At 40.5% G+C, this 25,818-nt stretch overlaps 2 protein-coding genes and 1 long non-coding RNA gene across 4 annotated transcripts in view; 2 read left to right on the plus strand and 1 right to left on the minus strand.

Moving 5' to 3' along the window:
- Positions 1–69: 69 nt before the first annotated feature.
- Positions 70–7,464, plus strand: LOC137125209 (uncharacterized). Its single transcript, XR_010914103.1, has 2 exons — positions 70–730; positions 6,563–7,464. It is a non-coding gene; the product is annotated as an uncharacterized lncRNA (long non-coding RNA).
- On the minus strand, positions 6,011–16,133 carry snupn (snurportin 1). Its single transcript, XM_067500301.1, has 9 exons — positions 15,981–16,133; positions 14,840–15,004; positions 14,310–14,496; positions 11,012–11,116; positions 8,490–8,586; positions 7,778–7,875; positions 7,535–7,612; positions 6,965–7,045; positions 6,011–6,730 (listed from the first exon to the last, which is right to left on the minus strand). The coding sequence occupies exons 2-9, from the start codon at positions 14,995–14,997 to the stop codon at positions 6,410–6,412; spliced, it is 1,125 nt and encodes a 374-aa protein (XP_067356402.1). The 5' UTR covers positions 14,998–15,004; positions 15,981–16,133; the 3' UTR covers positions 6,011–6,409.
- Positions 16,134–16,813: 680 nt separating this feature from the next.
- Positions 16,814–25,818, plus strand: part of snx33 (sorting nexin 33) — a 42,146-nt gene continuing 33,141 nt past the window's right edge. The window contains exon 1 of one of the 2 annotated variants that reach the window (XR_010914102.1): positions 16,814–19,314. Coding sequence is in view for 1 of the 2 variants with exons in the window: in XM_067500300.1 (XP_067356401.1) it covers positions 17,883–19,314 (1,432 nt within the window). In the remaining variant the exon portion in view is untranslated. The remainder of the gene's footprint in view (positions 19,315–25,818) is intronic. The other variant, XM_067500300.1, reaches the window with a different exon arrangement.

Here is a 25,818-nt window from a genome sequence, read left to right on the forward strand (position 1 = left end):
GTGCCTTTTAAGTTTTTATATTTATATTCGCCCATATACACACTGTCCAAAAAAATAATCACAATGTGAACTCATGGTCGGCACGGGGTGTTTTTTTTTCTTCCCATCTGCCCGTGTTTAAAACAGTTTCACATCTGTAAATTAACAACGTGCATTCTGTATTTGTGCTGTGCTCACATGTGTAAATAGTCTTCAATGATCACATGCTGGATGCACATTGCTGAATATCTGAATCAGTGTTTATTGGTCTTCTGTTTCAAAATTAAATATTCAATATCCCAATCTAGGTTATTTATAAAACCGTGTTTCGTATTGATGAATGCTCTATTGAATCAAATCTTTTGGATAAATGTAAATTATATGACATCAAACTGTATTTCTACCCAAAGATCTTGAACAGAAAAGTTTTTATTTTCTAATAAATCTAGAAAGTTGTTTGGTGGATCCTTTGTCGGATCAGATCATCGTTTAATCAGACCAAATCATATGAATGTCTGCGAGCGTTCAACATGTTCTGTTTTTCGGGTCATTCCGTAATAAAGCAGCGTTGTGATGCGCTTTGACATCCGCTGCAGCGTCCAATCACAAACAGGCTTTTAAACAGAGGTAGAAGACTTCCGCGAAGGACAGTCGGTCTTCGGTCTCCCGTGTCCTCTTATCGTCGCTCCTCGCTCCGCTGGGGCTTCGGGACGTGCTTCGACATGAAGGACCGGAACGGCTTCCGGGGCGAGTGAGTAGCGAGCAACACTTCCAGAGGCACGAATCCAACCCTGCACGTTGCTCTACCCCTGGTGGTTAAGAGCAGAACGTGAGAAAAGCTCGCTGGCCTGTGGCTTCGTTTATGAAAATAGAACACCCCGACCGGAAATGGCATTTCTGAGCGCATAACGTGAGGAATGTGAAAATTAGAAGAATGCACATATAATGAACTGAATGACATTATAGTATTAGAATTTTTTTTAACTAAATTAATTCGCTGAGGATTAAATGTTCTCACCTTACCAACTGAAACACATATATGTACTTTATAGCGAAGACCTAAGACTAGCTAGGAGACTGGTACCACAAAGCAACAATCAGTTAGCGTTAAGTTAGCTTAGCTTGCTAATACAATGACCAAACAAAACAACAAAACAAAATCTACATACAAGCACTTTCACAGCTCAATAATTAACATGTTAGGTGTATTTAATTTACCATGCGCCAAAAAAAACAAACAAAAAATCAACCACTGCATCTACATTTCAGTTTTTGCTCAGCAACTAATGATGCTAAAAGCTTAAAGTTCGGCTTTATAGGGAATAAATAGGTTATTTTTCAAATCCAGATTACTTCACTTTGGGAAATATGCTTTGTTGCCGAGATTAGAAGAGAACGATACGCACCTAGCCTTTCATTTAGCTTAGCAGCTAACTTTAACCAGCACCTTCAAAGTCACTAAATACTCACCTAACACTTAGCTTGCATTTAATGTGTTTATTTAATCTTTGCTAACTACCACAAAGTGTAAAAATGATAAATTGTGGTTTGATGGGAAATACGTTAGGTAACATGTTGGTGGTGGCTGAATTTTGATAACATCTTTTCCTCTTTGGCCTAAGCTAAGCTACCGAAGCAGCTGCTGCTTATATTTCTACCAAAGTCTGACCAAAGAGTGTTTCCAAAATGTGAAACTACTCCTTCACATTTCAGCTGAGCATTAACAAGCAGGACAACACAACTAATTTGGAAACTAAATGGTGCGTGATATAGAAACTTAAGCTTCTAACGTTTCACATGTCCACATAGATCTAAAAGAGGATGGATTTGCATTGGTAAATGCTAAGATTCTCTACATTCATGTTTGTGCCTGTGATGCATCACAGAAGTACACCTGACTCCATCAATGCACTTCACTAATGAATGAAATAAAGCAAAAGGAAATTACTAATAATAGGACGGGGCCCTCCCATAGTAGTTGGTTGAAAGAATAACAATTTAATTAGTGAAACTCTCGACTCATGCATCCCCTAGGCTACATTATCATAAAGTACACTTTACAGGAATTGCATGACATCAGAGGAAACAGAAAATACCAGTCAGTATGATAAGGTCACTGTAATATGACCCACAGACACACTGCAGGTCTTTTCTGAGAGTATTACAGGCTGCTGATATATTTCAATAGGAAGGTTATTTCAAGTGCGGGGAGGAGATTGCATTCCTCGCAGGATTACTGGCGTTACCTTAATATGTTTTTAATGAGGTTGTAAACGTAATGCAATGCAAAACGGGGAGTCAGGAGGCACAAAAAGATTGGAAACATTTGTAATGCTGCGTTATCCTCACCTGTATATAAAGAAGGAAAATCCTTTTGAGGGAGGTAGACTGTTTATTTCTCTGGCCTTACATGTAATTTTAGACACAGGTTGAAAACATTCACTGACGTTTTATGTTATTTTTTTCCCACAACAAACAAGACCCCACAATAGGTGAACTGTAAATAATGAGGCGTGAGAAAGTCTGGCTTGAAAGCCAAAGGGAAAAGGGAGTGGGCAACAATAGACTTCCTGTGAAGCCAGCTGACATCATGTGGTTTGGGAAAATGTGATTGGTAAATTCATAGAGCCCTGCCCACGCATGTCAACCTCCAAACAGGCCTAAATGCATCTGACTTTTCTATGAAGACCTGATTTAACTCATTGTATCGGTCAGTGTTCAAGCATTTCATTTCCTAAAAGATTAGTTTACTCCGAGACTGTCTGAGGCGCTGGTTCAGCACGATCCTCTCCAGGCCGTTTATTTTAACGCCAAAGTATTATTATAATAGTCAAATAAAGACTTGGAGATAACGCACAACTGCGTTTGATAAGACTACAATTAGACTGGATTTTATAAAAATCCTGTCCTGAGCAAAACATTGTGGATCCAGAGTTGGATGTGTCCTTATTATTGGATCTGGGAACTAGGGGGTTATAGTAACGTAGAGAGGAGCTGTCTACAGTTAATACATAGGGTGGGATTTGAAGTCTAAGTAAGGACGTTTAATGTGTTTGTCTGCTAAAATACAGATTAAAAAGTATTATTTTACTTTGGAAGTGGTAGACTGAAGATCAATCCCATTTTATGTATGTATGAATAAATCAATATATAAAAGCCAGGAGTTTATTAGCTTAGCTTAGCATTCCTTTTGAATCAACTTTTTAAAAAAAATGTAAATAACAATAAAATGCTGTTTTTGGTAAATACAAAATTTGACCTATTAAAATTTCAGCTACAGCTCAGTGTGTAAATGCATAAAGTCAACGTGCACCTTACATTTGCATCATACTGTTTTGTTTGCCTTTATCCACAGTGAATACCAGGAACTTTTACCAAGGTTAAACAGCATGCGTACGACAACTTTTCGAGGGTTTCAAAAACCTGCTTCGCTCCCTAGAAGTCTTGTGACAAGGTTTTTCATAAACATTAGCGAGGCCCTAAGTAAGCAACACTATGTGTGTTTGTGTGTGTGAGAAACACAGCCTTCTGAAAAGCGTAACTGTGGCAGGTGCTCAGTTCCTGGAAAGTGATTGGTGTTGCTGACTAATACCTGAATTCTTGCAGTAACCACATGCCCTGCTCTGCTCTCCTTGATAGGCCTCCGTCCTCTTGGTTTAGCGGTGACTGAATGTGAAAGAAAAAACATCCGACTGTACGCGACAAACTGCATTTGTCAAATACCTTGTTTTTAAATACTATACATTTGGAAGCGTCACGTCTTTGGAGCTTTTTTTTTTTTTTTTTTAAAGAAATGCGATGTACACTTTGCACACATCAGAAATGCAATGAAAACATTGGCGATAGATCCTAAGACCATCTGGAAATGATGCTCATCTGTTTTCAGGAGCATCGCACCACTTTAAACCTGATTAAACACAAGCCTCATCAACAATTATTGATAAATGTGCTTTATCTACATTTAGGTAGAAGTGAAATCCCACTAGAAAGCAGATAATCAAAACTGATCACAACCGGAAACTCCTATTCTCTTATCTATTATTGTTACACAATGTCAGTCTTTAGTGTTTGTTGCTTTCCAGGAAGTATCGCATGATGAGATATTGTAATTGTGGTTGACTAAGTTTCCCTCAGCTGCACGGTGCACCTTCTTCAGTTAGTAATCTCCTATATTTCCCAGAATGAGTTATGACAATCCCCACAAAAGGTAGTGTTATTTTCACCTGTTGATGTTCCATGTAGGTGGTGAGCAATTGTGACACTTTGGCAAGAGTAAGAAAAGGAAAATATAAGTTGTTTTTTTTTTTTTCCAGTGTAGAAAAAGTGAGTATCGAGGCAAAAACATGAATATCTTTTAATGAGATGCATGACATTAAGTTGCTCATATACACACAGAAAGACGTCTCAGTAGCTGTTTTCCTTCCTCCTGTTCCACCTCTACCTCAGCTTTACATCTTTAAAGTCTTTTATTAATAACCGAAAAACATATTTTAAAGGTGGAAACCAATCCAAGGTGTTGAAAAACAGTCTTAGAACAGCAAATTGAAAATGGAGAAACAGAATTGAAAGGAGAATATGGTGAACTCCCTTCCTAAAATATTGAAAACCAGTTCATGCAGGATTTGTTGGCACAGGTCACTAAAACCAAGTTCACAACCCTGCCAGAAACATTCAGGTCTTTTCCTGTTGACAGTTTCCGCCCAGCTCTTCACAGTTACGCAAATCACACACCGAGCCCATTGCAAAGGGGAAGAGATGCTCATGAATTCTGCTGATGAGGGCTGGTATCAGCAGCATGACTCATGTCTTATTATATACTGGAACATCAGCTACAGCACATGTACAATCAGATCCAAGGTGTGTGCAGATGTTTTTTTCAATTGACAACCAAATTTCTCAACTTGTTTGAAACTTGAAAGATTTATTTTAAATTGATGGATGGGTGGAATATTTTTGAGTGAATTATGGTTTACTATCTGTGACATGTAGTTGATTGATCAATATGTGATATGTAATCATTCGCGTAAGCTTTATTGAGTAATTTGAAGAGTATTGTGTCATTGCGAAAAAATAATCTGGAGTGGACACACATATTTAGTGCCATTTTACTATGAGACACTTCTTTCTGTGGGGGGGTGAAGCCCGTCCCATGTATTAGATATCAACCCCACAGGATAGTTATACTATCCTACTGTTGTGTGAACTTTGTTTAAGTAGATCAAACTGATTTAAGGTCCTAAATACCTTATATGGGGTGCGTTCACTTTACATTTAGCTATTTAGCAGATGCTTTTTTTTCAAAGCCACTTACAAGTGAGGTACAAGGCAGCAAAAATCAAAGTCCTATCAGAAAAGTGTTCACATTTCACAAGATGCAAGTGCGAGAAACAGCAGAAAGGACGATTTAAAAAAAAAAAAGATTTAAGTTCATTTATAAATCATGTGTAAATCGTAAGTCAACTGATTAACGTATTTGTATTACAAGGTAAGAATGATGAAGATATATTAAGGAGTGAGACATGAGAAAATAGATATGTGTTAAAGATACTTTATTAATCAAAATGAGGCGTATCCAGTACCTCATGTTTGGGATCTAATGTGTCTGTAAGGCCAGCTGAGGGAGAGGTGCACAAAAGCCTGAAACCAGGTGTCTTTTCATCATCGAGAGATCCTGGAAATGGACACTTTGTGGTCATTTTTATCAGAAGGCACAGATGCCAAATGGCATGAAAAGACATTTGTTCTCAGTGACTTTTGTCTTATGTTGTATACATGAATCTTTGTTTTAAATCATAACATTAACTGTGTAGTGTTTTTCAATGAAGTCATATCGAGTCTAAATTCTGTAAATTCCCCAAATATATTTTTGTCAAAATATAAATTCAAAATATATTTATAGGTTCGATATTTTCAAATTGCACATGTAAAGTAGTGAAATACGCATGTTAGTAAGACTTGATTTTCTTTCTTTGAAATTCCATAAACTTTTCAACAAAACTCCAAAAGTGCAATAACCAGTGGAAACCCGGTGTTAAGGAGTGTAATTTAATAAAACACATTTATTTCGAAACATACAGTTTAAAACACTTCAACTTTAGAATTGATATTAAAATTGTAAAAGTCCATTTAACACTGGCTGTTCAGCATTAGCCCAACTCGCAGGGTTTTGCCAGTCAGCAACATCTTAAACATAACACTGTGTGTATCCTAAATTTTCACCTGCTGCTCCAATTTGTCCTCTGACCAGAAGCATGTCTCTACTAATCTGCACTCTGAATGTTTCCAGAGAACTGCCGGATTAGAATTAGCCATACTTTGCAATTGCTTGGATCTGCAGAAGCATTCAGCAGACATTCTAAAAGAGCCATATGTGTGCAGCCACCACTCAGAAATACAGAGTTAGCAATCTGCAGCTAGTTTAGCCTCCCACTCACATCTCCATGTGTGCCTCCCTTATTGGCTTTTGATTTAAAAAGCTCAGAGAGTCCCCACAGTCCTGGCTCGGGGTGGACAGGTACTCTAACTCATACCCTCCACTGCTGTTGGCAGGCCGAACTTCACTTGATGTCTTTTTGTGTTCTAGGATCTGCTGCAGCTGGTGGCTGGCATATTCGGGTTTGGTGGTGAGGGGTCCTACAGGAACTTCTATACCCAGGATGTCAGAGACCATGTAAGGGCGAAGCCAGCCCACCAAAGGGGTGCTGCCCGGGGTGTAGTGGGTCTGCCGGTGATAGAAGAGGAGACCATCCACCTGCAGCCAGAAATTCATAATCAAATTATTATACATCAAGTCTGATAAAAAGCAAGTCAAATTTATTTCTCTTTGCATTTCAAAAGATCCTTTACTAAATAGATCAAATCTAGTATTTATAGCATTTTTCCAACTCTAACACTAAATCCAACACAGCAAAGAAAGTTGTTTGTTTTTTTTGTTTGTTTTTTTATTTTGCAGAAAACAACTTAAGGTCTAAAGATCAGTCCTTACGTTGAAGCTGTACTCAGCTGCCAGGGCTTTCTGAATCGATTCTGCTGTGCAGTCTGTGCTTTGGAGGCTCACAAACCGGAACTGTTGGACCAAACAAAACCAGAGCACTCTGTTGTTAGTTCCAAACACAATTTGTCTTCTTGTCAAATGTGAGAAATTGCTTTCTAATAGTGACCTTACTCTGCTAAGACTACGGGTGATTTAGCTCCTACTAGATCAGCCTACAAAAATAGTGACGATTAAGAGCGGACCTTGAAGTCGAAGTTTACTCAGGCTTTGTCAATGCACTATTATATCAAATACTTGTGAGTAATAATCACTTTAGTGCACAATTAGTCTTCTAGATGGTAATGGAAGCCTGTCTTTAATTTCCCCTTTGCTCATTTTGCCCTGAGGAAGTTAAGGTTCACGTTAAGGACTGGATTTATCCCATATGGCAAAATAAAGTGCAGCAAGGCATAAAACAAAACAAACACCCAGTGCAGAAAACCTAAAAACAACATTAGTAAGTACAGGAAGGAAAAATTGGGCATGTAGTGGAAAGGCTCTATTTATGGTGCTGGTACTCACCGGGTTGCGTTTGGCGATGTCTGACAGCCCGTCCGTTTCCTGGACTTTGGACTGAAGCCAATAGAAACGAAACTCGGTCTGTTGATGAGAAAACAAGCACTGTAAACAAAAAACTCATCTTTCAAATCCAGAGCCAATGAAATGGGCAGCTTGGCAAAGAAGCACATCTGTGGCCCAGACTGGGCTGTTTAAGCAATTAGACAAGCATTCCTGGATTGCTGGAGGATTAAAAGCCAGTCTTACCGGGCAGTCGTAGACCGGGTGGCCTCTCCAGCACATGACATCCAGTATGTAGTATGTTCTGTCCACTTCACTGTAAATGCAGTCCAGGATTGTATAATCTGATATACAAAATTCAGGGGTATAAGAAATTGCATATATTCTTAGGTCTTATTAAAACACACACACTCATATATATACACACACACACATATCTTTGCCTTTTTTTTTCCTTAAGCAGCTTTAGGAATGTAAAGATCTGCTAACTGAAATACCATTTCCATTAGGTTTTGTTTATATTAATTCAGCCTGAAATTCAGCCATATCTGTATTAGAAATATAAATAAAACTGTGATTTTCATTTATTTCTAAAGGGACAATGCATATATATCAATGCATGTGTGTGTGTGTGTGTGTGTGTGTGTGTGTGTGTAGAGCATCAGCTTGAAATGCAGAAGGCGAATCCCACCCCACCAAGTGTGGTCCCGCCCATCAAGGGCCACCTTGGTGACGGTCTCAGCAATACAATAACAGACAACATGTGAGAATGGTATGAATCTGTACTGACTGTCCCACCAGCACATACATGGTGTTAAATGTCTCAGTGATTACATCATTACAAGCCCCATGTTGGAAATTGTTCAGAATGTTGCTGCAAACTGAAATAAAGTTACAGTTACTTCTCTAGGACCATTTTTGTGCAATGCTTATCTTAAGGTACAACAGCCCCACCTACCTTTTCCCATAGCAGAGTTGTGTTTGTTCCCACCAGGCAGCAGGGAGGGGAAACGGTTCACACAGTAGCCGCTTTTAGTGTACGCTGCAGTGGAACCCTTCAGGGGAAAAAAAAAGAGAGAGATGATTCCAACAAGCAGGGCCCAGGTAAGAAAAAAGAGAAATGGTATTTTCCAGCTTCTGAATGACTAAACAATATAAGGAATATGGAATGTGTCCTCAAAACATGAGTGACCATAGAGAACGGGGATTAGTGATGGAGCCACCAAGACACCTATGACTCTTAAGGAGTTACGAGTTTCTGCAGCTGAGATGGCAGAGGCTGTACAGACAACAACTGTTATCTGTTATCTTCAGGGAGTAAATACATATGCAATCACTCATTTTCAGTTTTAGAGTTTTAGATTTATTTGTATAGATCTGAGTTCTTGTTTGTAACTGTTTGGTCAAAATTTCCTAAGTAAATCGACGGCAATCCAATATTGCAATAAAACAAAGGGTGGAAACCTTCACCCCTTTGAATACTTTTTATAGGTTCTGTACGCACGTAAATTATAATACTATGTGACACGTGCTCAGAAAAAGATCAGAGGCCTTGGGTGAAGGTGGTTTCAATGGTTATCATCGTCCAGGTACTGGCACAAAGTCCCCACAGAGCTACACTGTAAATCAGGACAGATTAAGTTAAAATTGTCACGGTGACTAACTGACAAATCAGTAAAAAAGCTTGCAAGTAGGTAAAAAAAAAAAAAGGGGCTCATGCAGTTTTCCTCAAGTACCGGAAAACATCTGTTGTTTTTGAGTTTTCAAAGACTCTTTAGTTCTCGCTTTGTGAAGAGCAATGGGTCGTGGTTTTTCACAAATTTATCATCAACTAGGTCGAGTTCTGAAATGATGAATGAGGACAAATATGACTAGAGCCACAGTCGTCATATTATAGATAGAGGTTGCATCATAGGGCAGGGAGTGTTGCTGACATTAGTGAGACAGGAAAATTGGTCTAGTGCCAGTATGACAGCACAAAATGATGATAAGCATTTTCAAGCCTTTTCATTACTTGTAAACCACAAGACTAGTAAATGCAGGGTTAAAAAAAATAAATACATTTGATCTTACAATACAACATAAAAAGGTGTGATGTTAAAAGACCATAAACAAAACCTTTAATCTTTTTCAAAAGAAGTAATGAACAGCTAATTTTTCTTCTTCTAACTTAGGATTTGGATGATTTTGAAAATACATTTTTCAGTAAATGTATTTGATATTAAAAAGGCACGTTTCTGTTTGACTAAACATGGACCCCCGCTGACTGCCTCTTTCTCAACCTCACTGCGGTTATCACCTCTCACCCAAATTTGTATTTTCTGTTTCCAATAATTCACAAGATGATAACAAGTATCAATGCAGACTCCACGCTCGAGTAGAAGTTCCCTTTTTTTGCATGGCAGACTTATTTTATATTCACAATTTTGTTCAGGAAACACAACCAAAATAATAAAAGTCAAATGTTGCAGCTCTAACGCTCTTTCTAAAGCTCTCACTGGCTTTTCCCTCATATTTGCAAGTAGCAACAATAACACAAAACACAGGAAGATAGACCAGCTAAGCAGGTGATGGACTGATTACATCAAGTACTTGTGACCTACTTTAGTTCAAAATAAGCATCATGTGTGAACCTGACAGTGAGAGATCATGAACATTGCAGGACAGACCGTGTTGAATTCAAATGTAAATGTTTCTCAACTAATTATTATGCAGCCCAGCTGCAAACCTTCTGAGGCCCAGCACTGACTCACAGCCCTAGATTTGGAAAACAGTGCTATACATACTACAGCTTAAGAGCCGACACTAAAACTTTGGTTTCGTGGCTAAATGTACCCCAGAGGATAATAAAATGTGCAAAATAGTACTCAAATGAAATCTGTTATGTCCTTCTTTTAACCAGGGCAAACATCTCTTTTTTTGATGGTCTTATAATTTGTTCCTGTACGTGTGTCTTGCCTTCAGTAAATCTGGTGTTTTAGCTTGCTCAGCACTTCTGTACCACAGCAACCTTAATGCATTATATTCTTGTAGTGATGTGGCATATGCAAGTGTCTGTAGATGCAACAGATTCACACAGTGCCCTCCATACACACAATTAACATATTTCATATGCATTATTTAAACATTTACGTAAATTTTGCATCTCCATCAGGTTCAGGAAAATACTTCCCAAGCATCTGCTCATATCACCATACTCACGCAAACAACTTACCCATTCTCTTCTAAACGAGGATTTTACCTTGCAGTTAAAAGCAGGAGATGCAAAGAGCAGTAGTCCTACCATAACATTCTAACTCAGTTAAGCCATGACAGTGCATTCAAATTAGAAAAGACCCTTGTTGTCATTGTCAAGTAAATGAATTTGGAAAGCAGCAGCAATGGATGTTGAATAATAAAAACCAAGAGGAAGCAGCTCACACAATCTCAGATGTATTTGGCTGACAGTGACACAACAGAATATCTGGAAGAGGTTCCTACCTTAGAGGCAACAATAAGTGATCTTTTCCCCACAGGACAGACCACCATCAGCCAATCAGTGTCCAGTTCTGATGGCACATCCACCAGCCACTCTGACAGCATGAGCTGAAGGAGAGAAGGGACTTTGTGAACACACTTATTTCATTTTCATAAACATTTGTATTTCAAAGTCCAAGATTGATAGCTCAAATATATCTCCGCATTGATGAGAATAAGTTGCTTTGGATAAAAGTTTCTGCTAAAGGACTAAATGTAAATCAAGCTTATACAAACATAATTCAGAAAGCTGGGCTGTAATTCTAGGAACTAATGCACCCTCTGCTGGACAAAATGAATAGAATAGCATATTGGGCTCATAATAAACATAACCCTGATAATGTAACCACTAGGGGGCACAAGCCAGTGTCTTCTTGTGTCTGTCCCAAGTTTGGATAAATGCAGAGGGTTGTGTCAGGAAGGGCATCTCACGTAAACACATGCCGAATTAAACATGTGAATCATGACTTCCACACTAAATTTGACTTAAATACCGGATCGGTTGGAGCTCGGGGTCACAAAGACCGCCACTGGTGCTGTTGACCTACAGGGTGTCGGTGGAAATTGGGCTACTGTTGGTCAAATTAGGAGCGGAGGAAAGCCAAGAGTGTAGGACTCACAGTAGGAACTTTGAATGTTGGGACTATGACAGGGAAGGCTAGAGAGTTGGTTGACATGATGCAGAGAAGGAAGGTGGATATACTGTGTGTCCAGGAGACCAGGAGGAAAGGTAGCAAGGCTAGAAGCTTAGGAGCACGGTTCAAGTTGTTCTACCATGGGTCAGATAGGAAGAGAAATGGAGCAGGAGTTATCCTGAAAGAGGAGTTTGTGAGGAACATTCTAGAGGTGAAAAGAGTATCAGACAGGTTGATGAGTCTGAAACTGGAAATTTAATGTTGTTAGTGGTTATGCCCCACAGATAGGATGTGAGTTAGAAGAGAAGGAGAAATTCTGGAGTGAGTTAGATGAAGTGATGCAGAGCATCCCCAGAGGTGAGAGAGTGGTGATTGGTGCAGATTTCAGTGGGCATGTAGGTGAAGGGAACAGAGGTGATGAGAATGTGATGGGCAGGATGGAAATGGCTGTAGTGAACACTTTCTTCCAGAAGAGGCAGGAACAGGGTGACATATAAGAGCAGAGGTAGAAGCACTCAGGTGGACGACATCTTGTGTTGATGTTGTAATCTAAAGGACATCACTGCCTGCAAAGTGATTGTAAGGGAGAGTGTAGCCAGACAACACAGGATGTTGGTGTGTAAAATGACTCTGGGGGTGAGGAAGATGAAGATGACTAAGCCAGAGCAGAGGATGAATGTTGTATAGCTTTGTACAGCTTTTGTACAGGTTGGCGAGACAGAGAGATGGAGATGGGAAGGATGTGCATCAGGTTAGGGTAATTAAAGATAAAGATGGAAATGTATTGACCGATGCCAAGAGTAAATGGTAAATGGGCTGCACTTATATAGCGCTTTTCTACCTACTGGCACTCATAGCCCTTTACACTGCTCATCATTCACCCATTCGCAATCAAAATCACACACACACTCATACACCAATGAGGGAGCAATTAAGTTGGGGTTCAGTGTCTTGCTCAAGGACACTTCTGCATGCGACTGGAGGAGCTGGGGATTGAACCAACAACTGAGATTGTTGGACAATCGCTGTACCCTTCTGCACCACAGTCGCCCCACAGTGTGATGGGAAGTTGGAAGAACAACTTTGAAGAGCTGATGAAAGAGGAAAATTAAAGGGAACAAAGAGTAGAAGAGGTGACTGGTGTGGAGCAGGAAGTAGCAAAGATTAGTAAGAATGAAGTGAGGAGGATGTTGAAGAGGATGAAGAGTGGAGGCTGATGGTCCTGATGACATACCTGTGGAGAGGGAGGGTAGGAAAGGTTGCAGTAGAGTTTCTGACTAGTTTGTTTAACAAGATCTTGGAGTGAGAGGATGCTGAGGACTGGAGGAGAAGTGTACTGGTACCAATTTTTAAGAACAAGGGAGATGTGCAGAGCTGTGGCAACTACAGAGGAATAAAGCTGATGAACCAAACAATGAAGTTGTGGGAAAGAGTAGTGGAAGCTCAGCTAAGGGTAGAGGTGAACATTTGTTAGCAGCAATAAGGTTTCATGCCTAGAAAGAGTCCAACAGATGCAGTATTTGCTTTGAGGAAGCTGATGGAGAAGTACAGAGAGGGTCATTGGGAGTTGCATTGTGTCTTGGTAGATTTAGAGAAAGCGTATGACAGGGTGCAGAGAGAGGAGCTGTGGTATTGTATGAGGACGTCTGGAGTGGCAGAGAAGTATGTTAGAGTGGTGCAGGACATGTATGAGAGCTGTAAGACAGTGGTGAGCTCTGCTGTGGGTGTGACAGAGGAGTTCAAAGTGGGCGTGGGTCTGCATCAAGGATCAGCTCTGAGCCCCTTCTTGTTTGCTCTGGTGATGGACAGGCTGACAGATGAGGTTAGACAGGATTCTCCATGGACTATGATGTTTGCAGATGACATTGTCACAGCGGCTCAGGACTCACTCTTCATCTACACCTTGTATGTATAATGACAAATAAAGCACTTTACCTTTACCAAGACAGAATACATGTGTGTCAATGAGAGGGACCCGGGGGGAACGGAGAGGTTACAGGGAGCAGAGGTGAAGAAGGTGCAGGACTTTAATACTTAGGGTCAACGGTTCAGAGCAACGAAGAGTGTGGAAAAGAGGTGGAGAGGCGAATACAAGAAGGTTGGAACGGGTGGAGAAAAGTGTCAGGTGTGTTGTGTGATAAAAGTGTATCAGCGAGAATGAAAGGAAAGATGTTCAAGACGGTGGTGAGACCAGAGATGTTGTTTGGCTTAGAGACAGTGGCGCTGAAGAAAAGACCGGAGGCAGAGGTGGAGGTAGCAGAGATGTTGAGGTTCTCTTTGGGAGTGACGAGGATGGACAGGATCAGGAATGAGGACATCAGAGGGACAGCTCATGTTAGATATGTTGGAGATAAAGTCAGAGAGGCCAGATTGAGGTGGTTTGGACATGTTCAGAGGAGAAACTGTGAATATATCGGTAGAAAGATGCTGAGGTTGGGGCTGCCAGGCAGGAGGTCTACAGGAAGACCAAAGAGGAGATTTATGGATGTAGTGAGAGAGGACATGAAGTTAGCTGTTGTGAGAGAAGAGGATGCAGAGGACAGGGCTGGATGGAGGCACATGATTCACTGTGCTGACCCCTGAAAAGGAACAGCCCAAAGGAAAAGAAGAATAAACATAACCCTGACCTGGTTTGCATAATGTCTTGGCAGCTTCCTCCTCTCAATCTCCATTCCCTCTTCTTCTTCTGTGGTACCACCTTGCTTCCGTTCCCCCTTTTCTTGTTTCTCCATGTCCTCCTCCCCATCACTGTCTGGCCCCGTCCAGTCCCCATTAGCCAGACGTCGTGCATGGTTGACGTAGTTTAACCTTTTGCTGACATTAGTCAGAAGAAAAGGCTGTGATAAACATATCTCTGAACTTCATCTGCACACAAAGCTTCCTAGTCTCTTACTTAGACAAACATCAAAATGCCAGCCTCCTAAACGTAAATCAGATTTTTCAGTGAGTTAAATTTTTCAATAGCCAAGTTTGTCAAATCAAAACATGTTTAAACATCTTTGCAGAAATGAGCATTTTTGTTGCTGCTAAAACCATCCGACAGCTAAACCCATTCTCGTTTTATTTTTTATACCTCAAAACAAATGTGATATTCAGGCAAAATTAAATATATTTTAGTATCACAATATGCACAATTTGAAATCTTCAAGACAATTACCTTTTCTGCAAGTCAAGGAAGCGCCGCCTTCGTTCACTCTGCTCTAGCACGCTGTACTTGCTCTTGTACTGAGCCAGCCGAGGGTGGGGGGCAGCTGTACTGTTGGGCTCCTTGGACACAGCAAAGCTGGCCGAAAGGGCTTGGGTCAGGTCATCCATGGGGACTCTGCAGAAGAATGTTTACATGAGATTTTAGGATTTTCATTCCTACATTTCTGAGACAGACCATAATCCCCTCTCTGAAACTAACAAAGGTGCTAAAAGGTTGTTGATGAATATCTGCCAATGAAGAACTATATTCTTTGGGTTCACCTCCCAATATTAGCAGTGCATAATGGAATGCAAATGTGAGAGGACCGATTAAACTGCTGTAATAGAAAAATTGTGTTCTGTGAAGCATTATAACGCTCTAGCACCAAAACTACATTAGATCTAATTTTCACAAACAGACATTTTTTAAGAAAATTTTGACCTGATTATAGGTATTAGGTAGTTGATTCGACTGCGTAGTCATTGAAAAGGATGTTGTTTGTGATGCTGCTGAAGTGCAATGCATCATACCAACAACTTATAGTGTTTAAGTTGTTTTAAATGCACCCTTATTGATATAAATGCTGTGGACAAAATAATAGACAAACCACCACAAACTGCATGACTATGCAGTCTCAACATAAACTGAACAATATAATCTTCAGGCAAGTGGAATTTATTGCAGGACCGCTGTTTTATATTATTCAGCCAGTTTAAACTAAGTGTAATCTGGCATTAAACTGGGAACGGAATGCACACTGGACTAGCATTAGGAACGAATGTAAAGTTAAGCGTGATAGGACTATACACGAAAACGACAAAAATCTGCTCAAAAGAGTGATTGAGCCTGTATCTAGCGGGTGTCTAACATGAATCTTTGACATGAACAAAATCCTGACCAGTCTTGCACTAAAAGCCGTTGAGTTACAGTTAGCGTTAGCCAGTTAGCTTCAGCATCATGCTAACTCTGCTAGCACAATCTTGGATAGCCGCCAAGGCCTTAGCTCACTGATTCACCAATGCGTTACATTAAACATAACTTTATGACCCAGACTAACTACGGAACAGAAGGTTCTGTCAGATAATAATGAAGAAAGCAGCTAAATATTTGCCTTAGACATTCAGAGAAGCTGCCGCTGCTGCCCGTTCGTCACGATGTCATCCTTTCTACCACCAGCGACTTTTAGTTGGCCGACCAAAAAAATTAACCCGGAGTTAGTTTGTTTCGTGTTAAAATTAGTTATTTTATATAATTGGATTATATTTAAATTATGCATGTCAATTAAATATTTTGTAAAACCTCTCTTGTATCAGAAAAATGTCACAGCCTCTAAACTATTAACTTTTAAAAAATACCAAAAAACAATTTACTATTGCTGGCCGACAGCAGGAAACTAATCCGGAGTTTGCAATTTAGTTGACCCAGCAACTCAACATGTGAAGAAAACCTAAAACGTCTGGAAATTTAAATTATGTGTAAGTGATTTTTTTTAATTGTCTCATTAGTATTATAATTACAGTGTTGGTTGATCCAAGAAACTATTTCTTGCAAAAAACATGATATGAAAGTAATGGCAGGATCTAATGCTGAGCTTCCAGCTTTTGTTTTTGTACATTCATTGAAGTAAAAAGTACAACCTTTTAAATTTATTTGATTAGAGGTAAAAACGTGTTTTACTCAAACATCAAAAAGTGTACATAAATATATATATATAGAGCATCTATGGTTAAAATTTTTGAGAATATAAACTAGATACCTATAACGTCATAGTGGCTTTGTAGCGGTGGTTTAAAAGAATCAGTTTAATTCAGTATACTTCTAGTAAAATGTATGCAGGAAAACTTTTGCATTGAATGATATTGTTCATGGCTATAAATATTATTATTATTATTATGTTGTTGTTGTTGTGGTGGTGGTTGTTTCTTCATTTGCAACCAAACCGCCCTCGTTGTCGTCATCATCTGAAGTCTGGTGACGTGCCGCGTCCCCTTGGACGAACCGACTCCGTTTGTCATGCTGAGGGCGATGTTGAGCCAGATTCCCCTCTTTCAAACAATATAAAGGAGCAGATGAAAAAAAAAAGGGCGAACTTGCATTCAATTGTCCAAGCCTAACGTCATGGAAAGAGTTTTCTTTTTTGCAACGCGCACAGGAATAAACTCGGAACAATAATATTGGACCTTGGCGTGTGCTAGTGCTCCGTAGAAACCCAGTGTTTGGTCGCCGATCCGGCATTTCTTGTGAATTTCACGGATCGACTGGAGATGCGCAGGAACCTGTTTACCAGGAAAAAGAAGCAAGTTTGAGTGTAAGGGAATGCGGACCGGGCTCAAAATGCACGGGGATAGCATTACTCATTCCTGTGTTTCTCATCACGTCAGGGCATTTTGTGTTGGAAATGTTTTCTTCAAGGATCATTTGTGGGCTTCGCAATGAGAAACAAGTGTCCGAGAAGCGAACAACGCGAGGTCGCAGTTCAGTTTGCGGGGTTTGAAACCGCCGTCGGCGCGTTGGGAGAAGCTCTTTGGTGAAAGCAGTTTTCTTTTTCAACCTGTTGTGTTTGAGATGCAATCGGGGTCTGTGTGCCCTGCTATGGGGGAGGTAGTGTGGTATATAGCCTTTATAGCCTAAAGTTATTGTCAGACTCTTAGCATTATATTAAGATATTAAGACAATAAAACAATAGCCTCAATGAGGCTGAGGATGGTAGTGGTCACAGTAGGCACATTTTAGACTTTTATTTTGAAAGATAGAGTTAATAGTTTTACGTGGTAGTGAATTTAACTGTGGAGTTCTGTCGTTATTAAATATCACATTAAATTTACATAGGTCATCTTATGCTGTTGCACACTTGATCCAACAGCTGCCATGTAATTTAAGATGACTTTAAATATTACAGTGAGCTAGTGTCAGATGTTTCCAACCCAGCATGCACGAAGACCGTAGCAGCAATGTAATCTAGGCACTATGTGCAAATAGAATCTTCCGCTTTCGGACCCACTGAAGTATCAAGATGTCAGTGAAAGCCAAAGCCATCTACACGTTTCAAAGTGAAAACAAAGAGGAAATCAGCATCCAGGAGAACGAGGAACTGGTTATTTTTGATGAGAACTCAGTAGACGGTTGGTTTCAGGGGGAGAACAGCCGAGGGGAGAGGGGTCTCTTCCCAGCATCTTATGTGGAAATTATTCGCACTCGCTCAAACTCTAATGTGACGGACTGCTCCATTAGCCCCCCAGGGTCGTTAGGAAAGGTCTCCTATTTCCCCCCCTCTCCAAACACCCCTTCTCATTTGCAGCAGTCTTACGATGATGATGAAGATGATGATGACTGGGATGACTGGGATGACAGATCCACAGTTGTGGATGATGCTGACCACACTAGAAGCCCTGGGGCCAATGGACATTCCCATCAGAGCCCAATGTCCAACAACCCCAATGTTCACTACCGGGCCAAACCCCACATGGAGAGACAGGACAGCATCTCCAGCTCCAGGAAAGGCAGTATGGTGGGCAGGAACTTGAACAGATTTTCCAGTTTTGTTCGCTCAGGAGTAGAAGCCTTTGTTCTGGGTGATGTACCCATGATGGCAAAGATAGCTGAGTCCTACACTATTGAGATGGGTCCCTTGGGGCCCCAGTGGAAGGAGAACCCACAACCTTTCTCCTGCTCCATTGAAGACCCCACAAAACAGACCAAATTCAAGGGCATCAAGACCTACATTTCATACCGGGTCACACCAAGCCACACAGGGCGTCCTGTTTACAGGCGCTACAAACACTTTGACTGGCTGTACAACCGCTTACTGCACAAGTTCACTGTGATCTCTGTGCCTCACCTGCCTGAGAAGCAGGCCACGGGGCGATTTGAGGAAGACTTCATTGAGAAGCGTAAGAGGCGACTGATACTGTGGATGAACCACATGACCAGCCACCCTGTCCTTTCCCAGTACGAAGGCTTTGAGCACTTTCTGATGTGCGCTGACGACAAGCAATGGAAACTGGGCAAGAGACGGGCAGAGAAGGATGAGATGGTGGGCGCCCACTTCATGCTGACCCTCCAGATCCCTAACGAGCACCAGGACCTTCAGGATGTAGAGGAAAGGGTCGACACCTTCAAGGCCTTTGCTAAGAAAATGGACGACAGCGTGATGCAGCTCACACATGTTGCCTCCGAGCTGGTGCGTAAACACCTCGGTGGGTTCAGGAAGGAGTTCCAGCGGCTGGGTAACGCCTTCCAGTCCATCAGCCAGGCTTTCATGCTGGACCCTCCCCACAGCTCAGATTCCCTCAACAACGCCATTTCCCATACAGGCCGCACTTACGAGAACATCGGAGAGATGTTTGCAGAGCAACCTAAGTATGACCTCTTCCATATGCTGGACAAGCTGTCGCTCTACCAAGGCCTGCTCGCTAACTTCCCTGACATTATTCATCTACAGAAAGGTAACGAATTTGGTCATGAGTAGTTTCAATACACAAAGGGTTTCACGTATTAGTGCTTGCAAACACTATTAAAGGAAAATCCAGTTAAATGTTAATGATGATTGCTCAGGTGTTTGGATGTACCCTCTCGTCCAGTATGAGGCCCCCCTCCATTTTTTATTCCAGCATCTCTGTTCATGTTTTAACCAAACCGCTATTATTCAAAACACAGCCAACAATAACTTTGCAACAAGTGAATTCTATTAGTTCAGTAAAAGTTAAGAACAGCACACAAAGTGTCTTGTAATGGAAAGAGACAATGCTGATGTTTCCCAATCTTTTGCTCTTTATTTTGTTAATGAATAACAGATCAGGTCAGGTTTTGCCTCCAGCATCTCCCTTCCCATCATCACACAGACACAAACCATTTACCTTAACTTAGTGCAAGCGTGTTTTATTCAGCCGTATGGGAGGAACACAAGAATATTAGTGTTTGCCTACACCAGGACATTATTTGCACTTCCTACTTTGGAAACACACACAAACACACACCCACATACTACTCTATTCTGGCATACTTTGGTAACTGTGATGCAGTTGAACAAATTGCGCAACAGTTGTGTGAGGGAAAGGTGGTGGTGTATGCAAGAAATAATATATTGAACACTATCAAATTATAAAGTAAAGTAGTTTCGAAATTCAATTGGTGACATTCAATAATTTGACATTACAAAAAGATTGGATGGGTGTCATAGTATATATGTAACTAAAGATTTATCAAAACTGTAGCATTAATATAAAGTTTGAAAGTTAGTGGTTTTGCAGGTTCACCTAACATTATGCTCCCTTAGTGAGATAAGTCTAAAAATATGTATGTTGCTGCTACTGAAAATATAACAAGTTATTTCATTTAGCTAACACCAGGTTTTTCAGAGCACCAGAAGTTTCTGAGGAAATGTTCTTATGATAATGTTTTTCTATACGAGCATAATGTAGCTGGGTCCCGTGATCACTGCCATGTTTCTTTGTAAAACATCTGCTTTAAGAATCATACCTTCAGCCAGGTAATGTTCCAGTAAGTGGCTCAGCCTGTTTGCAATTATCAGTATTCACATCTGGTAAAGTTACTGCAACTGCCCAAAGTGAAAAGCACTGCTCAGAGCTTAAAGTTGTTAAAAACTGTCACACGTGTAGCACAACAGTGGCTAGTTTTACTCTCCTGCATTAGCACAATCATGTTTAATCTATAACTTTTTTGACCTGAAACCCTAAAGCACGACATTGTAATGTAATTATCATTTGCAGTTAATACTCAGGGGCCAGGGTTGTGAGTTTGATGGCTGATTTTCATAAACCGCATGGTGAAATATTTTTCGTTCTGCTCAGGTCTGTGACTCAGGTGTTATCTCCTGTTAACCTTGTTAGTGATATCAGCATTCTGTATCGCATGTCAAGCACGTTGCCATATCAGCCGAGTGGTGGTACTTCAGGAGCAAAGAAAGGCCTGCAGCCAACCAGGCATAATGCTCTTGGTAAATGCTGTTATCTCCTTCAAACACCAGCTGCTCATTGTTACAGAGGTCATTTGTGATACAATCCTTCACTTAGTCACTCCACCCAGGAATAAATGAGCAAAACAAAATCTGAAATTGATTGATTTTTAAAGGGCAAGTCCACCCAAATCCCAAAACATGATTATTCTATTCAACTGTTAGTATTGTTTTATTCAACATGTACCAGTGGAATTTACACCCTGTATGTAGACATTTCCTATTAAACGGTGTTTTAAAAAGCATTAGGCTCGCTGTAGGGGAAATAAAAAAGAGGAAGCATACATATTGTGGGTATTCCAGTATGTTTTTATTAGTAGTTGGCATTGTTTTTTTTATTATTGTAGAAGCATTTATAGATATTTAACTATAGGGAAGACATATACATGTTCAAACTAGAACTATAGGAAGTAAGCTGAGAATTGGGGAAGTTGCCCCTTAATTCTAGTTAAAAAATGAAATGAGTAAAAAAAAACAAAAAAACTTTAAAGGCTGCTCACCTGTTCTCTACTGTTACCATGTTAAATATGTGTCTATTGAACACATCACCTAAACATTGGCATCATGATTTTTATGGTGTTTATGGACTGACATTTGTCTTTAGTCACTTAAGGAAGACATGAAATGAAGTACTGCTGAAAGTTCCTGGCATCACGTTCCTGTTCCGATTTGTTGTGCCCTCTGCTTGTTGTTCAATTACTCTGCACCTGTTTCAAATTTAAATTTAAGGAAAGTTTTGAATCCCCACATTGTAACATTTAGGTTTTTTCCTTATTTAGCTAAAAGAACTTGTCTTGGGTAATTTGTTTATTCACTTCTTTTTTACAAAGAAGATCAATAGCACTTTTATGTCTGTACTGTAAATATGAACCAGGACCTATGTGACAGTTAGCTTAGCTTAGCATAAACACTGGAAGCAGAGGGAAACAGCTAGTCTGGTTCTAGCTGTCTTTATATTGTATTTAATTAAACCAGAGACAAAACATTTAAAAAAACAATTCAATATGTTAAAGGTATTTGTGATGCGTCATCCACGTTCGGCAGTGCCTCCGTTCAGGCCTCTGCTGAGCCTTCCCTGCCTGGCGACATAACTCTCCTTGTTGCGACTTGTGTTCTTCTGAACCAGATACAGCTGTGGCAACACAGAACTGAAGTAAGCCTTTTCCGGGGCGCTCTTTTCCTCTTCATCTCTCTATTGCTTCTTTTCTGCCTGACTTTCTCCTTCACCGAAGCCGTTTTAACTGTGTGTCCTGTGGAGCATGTAGACTGCAGGAATGTAGAGATGAGGTGTTCGGCCGTGACTGCATGTGGCCTTGATAAAATGGGTGTAGGGAGGAGAAGGGTTTTTTTTTGGGGGGGGGGGGGGGGGGGGGGGGGGTAATGTCAAAATAAATGTCAGGGTGTGCTCTGTACATTTGTGTTCTCTCTCATATTATCTGGCCTGTTCCAGCTTTTACTCAATAGGCCTTTTAATCTAGTTTCTGCTGTTGCTCACTTTGCAAGTCTTTCAAATCCCAAAAACTTCACCTCTCTTTCTTTATCCTCTTCACATCTGCAGGCTTCTTTTAATCTTTTTTCCCTCTGTTATGCCATACAAGACATCCATATCAGGATTTCTTTTTCTTTTCTTTTTTTTTTTTTTTGTCTGAGCTGCTCCCCTGGTTTCAATAAGAGAGGAGGTAAATCTAGTCTGGTCCAAAGACTTGGACTCCTTCGGTAAAAGTCTCCTGCAGCACTTTGAAGCCCTGCCAGAACTAATCCCTAACCTAAAGCTTGTTTGAACACAACTGAAAGGTTAATTATGCTGCATTGTTCTAGAATAAAGACCCTGTGGAGCTGGTGTGTGAGAGGCCGTTGTGTACAACCACACCGCCTTTTGCGATCCGTTTGGTAATATTTGTTTTGATGCACTGTCCCCTGTTGAATGAACAGTATCTTTTTGTTTGTTTTTTAGAATTATTGTTAATAATGACATATTGAAAGTACCGGTAACCTACATTTGTGAAATAGAAGCAGGCATCGTGTTCTGAAGAGGCAAAACCACATTTTTAAAAGGTTCTGTGGTACGTTTTTCCAAATAAAAGGCACCAGACTTTAGCTGATCTATTTTTGTTTTGACTCAGTGTCTTGAATAGTTTTTAAGCTTAGAGTGCAGCATTGCTCATTTCCTCCCTTCAGCTGTTGCTGATAGTGCATTAAAACCTCCTGTGATCTGCAGCAGAGCAGAGCATTATTCAGTTGGAGAATGAGCTTGCTCCCCCTCGGGATGCCTTCAGTTTGCCAGCCAGACTTTTAATCTGGACAAGAGGTTAGTTGTCCTCCATATGTTAACGCATTAGAAAACCACATGCAGGCTCTGTCTGTTTGAATGAAGAATATATTCTGTTGCCAGTTCCAGAGAAATTCTCCTATTGATCTGAACTGATAACAGAGGGTCGTCCAACCCAGAGGTCTGAGGTTGTGCGCGCATGCTCATACTGTAGATGTGTCTTTGTGCTTGTCAGTATTGTTTAGTGTTTTTAAAGCTGACCAGCAATGAGTGGCGTGTTTATGTGATCTAATAAGCATGTTCTTGATTAACATTCCATGCACTGGTTTCAACACCCAGGAAAATCCTGCATTGTGAGTGGGTACCAGACTTTGGCATGAGGAGTGTGCACTGGCCCACATCTGGCACCCTCTGGCCATTGATTGTATATTATTTTGTAGGCTACAGTCCCCTTTGCTGACGGTGGTGACTATAGAGAGCAAATGTTTTATCTCTCCTGTTTGCTTCCTCATAAATCTTGACTGAGGCTAGGCCCTCATCCTTACACACACTGCCTCTCCACATGCTTCTGCATTCCTGTCTATGTTGCCCCAGTGAACTGCTGTATCACACTGAAAGAGATTACAGATGTCTCCCAAAACTATTTGTTTTTCTTTTTTCTTGAGCGACGCCACCTCCACAGATCTTGCAACATTAGACTAAGGTAACAGAGCTGATGTTACAAAGCTCATAGCTCATGAATGCAACTGGAAGTATACATTAAAGTCACAGTGTTCAGCCCACGTCTTGATTTCAGTGAGTTTCCTTCTCCTTGACACGACCAACATCATTAATAATGAATAAAACAAATTAGTGTGCCTGAAGTGACCTTAGCCAAGTTAAACCTTGACTCGTCTCATAAATACCTGCAGCAGTACAAAGGCAGCCCCTTTTTAAAACCACACCATAATCACATATCCATATGTCGTTTTCTGCCAAGCTGGGTCATGGTGGCAGCACGTTACGCATAGTACTACAAACATCAGTGGAGGATGTTGTTCCCATGACAGATTCTTCCAGCATGTCCTGGGTTTACGTTTTCTACTAATTAGAAAACATTTAGGTGGACCTGTTAAGATTAACCTTAATGGAAAGCATCCAGGAGACATTCTCCCGGCCCTTTGTCTGAGCACAAGTCCAGTAAACCTGTTGAGGAATGTCACTTAAGTTGCTCGTTTTCCTGTTCTCATTCTTTCACCTCCTGCCCACAGGTCCTGACCATAGGTCAAGGTGGAAACATAGATTGACTGGTAACTCGAAAACTTCGCCTTTTGGCTCCCTTGTCATGAAACGGATGACACGGCTGAGTGATGATGTGTTTGCATAACACGGCAGCACAGTAAAGAGCTGAGCCAAATATATGACTGACTGATGACAGTCGATACCTAATTGGTAATAATTTGTTGAACACCAAAATGATTTTGTGAGTGTTGAATTGTACTATTATCAATTTGTTATTTATTGTTGCTGCAAGAATATTGGTATTGTTTTAAGTCTATGTTGGCCACACTTAATGGCTACTCCTGATCAATATGGATATTTATCCATTCATCCATCCATCCATTCATTTTCTGCTGCTTATCCAAAGTCAGCTGGTGGTGGCAGCAGGCTCGGTAAGATAGCCCAGATGTCCCTCTCCCCAGCCTCAGGGATCCAGAGCCATTCGCAAGCCAGATTAGATGTATAGAATAATCTTACTAGTGTGTCTACCCTGGGTTCCCTTCCCTGTTAGATATGTACGGGAAACCTATTTATTTTATGACATTTATATTTTCAATTCGAAAAATGTGCAGGTTATTTTAACTGGAAACCTTGTATGATTCAGTGTACGAATGTTTTGTCTGAATTTATGTTATTTATATGTAATTTATGTTAGCTGTGGAAGCTCAACCTGGGTTTATTCACCTCTCATCCAGTGAATACCAGCACCCTTAAAAGGAAAATCGGATTAGAACATGGATGGATGGATGGCGTGTTAGTTTGACTCTCAAAGTGCTTGCGTTGTCATGAAGGAATGGAAATAAGAAGTAATTACCATCTGTATTTGTTCATGTTTTGATCAGTTCATTCTTTGGCATCAGGTTCACCAGTTAAATAGTTTTGGCTCAGTTCATCAGAATAATAACATCTCAACCTCCAGTGCAGCTAAAGTACAGTTAAAATAGTCCCAAACTGAGACATCTTCCTCTTTGTCTCTCTGTCTCCGCCTGATAGAAAGTAGGCTTAAATTGCCAGCAAGGCCCCTGGCGTCATGGTAACGGCACGATGCTTATGGATGGCATGGAGACGGCTTCCCTCAGAGGGAACCATTGTTAGCACTGCTGTCTCTGGTCTTGGGACGACATGTTGTTGTTGTTGTTGTTGTGAGTATTACTAAGCAACTATAGTTAAGACAAAAGAAAATCCATTTTGTTCGAATGAGTATTTGATTTGGTGCCAGTGGCACATGGGGTTGGATGTCCACGTTGCTGGGATATATTTACAGTGTCTCTTTAAATATTTGGCTCACTTTAATAATTTGTGTCACCTGACTTAACGCACTGTAACACTACTCATTCAACAATGTAAGAGGGGAAACCCACAGCGGAAATAATACATCTGTTCCATAATAAAATAAATAGTGCTGTAATAAATTAATGTCAGAGTCAAAAAACAAACAGAAAGCCC

This window comes from Channa argus, chromosome 4 (genome assembly GCF_033026475.1).
Source record: "Channa argus isolate prfri chromosome 4, Channa argus male v1.0, whole genome shotgun sequence".
In the NCBI taxonomy this organism is placed as follows: Eukaryota; Metazoa; Chordata; class Actinopteri; order Anabantiformes; family Channidae; genus Channa; species Channa argus.

Excerpts from the sequence above, each read along its gene's own strand:
- snupn (XM_067500301.1), bottom strand. The coding sequence starts at position 14,997 with ATGGATGACCTGACCCAAGCCCTTTCGGCCAGCTTTGCTGTGTCCAAG. Across the intron at positions 11,117-14,309 it reads CAAGACATTATGCAAACCAG|CTCATGCTGTCAGAGTGGCT; the intron begins GTCAGGGTTATG and ends TCTCTCCTTCAG. Across the intron at positions 6,731-6,964 it reads CAGCTGAGTACAGCTTCAAC|GTGGATGGTCTCCTCTTCTA; the intron begins GTAAGGACTGAT and ends TTCTGGCTGCAG.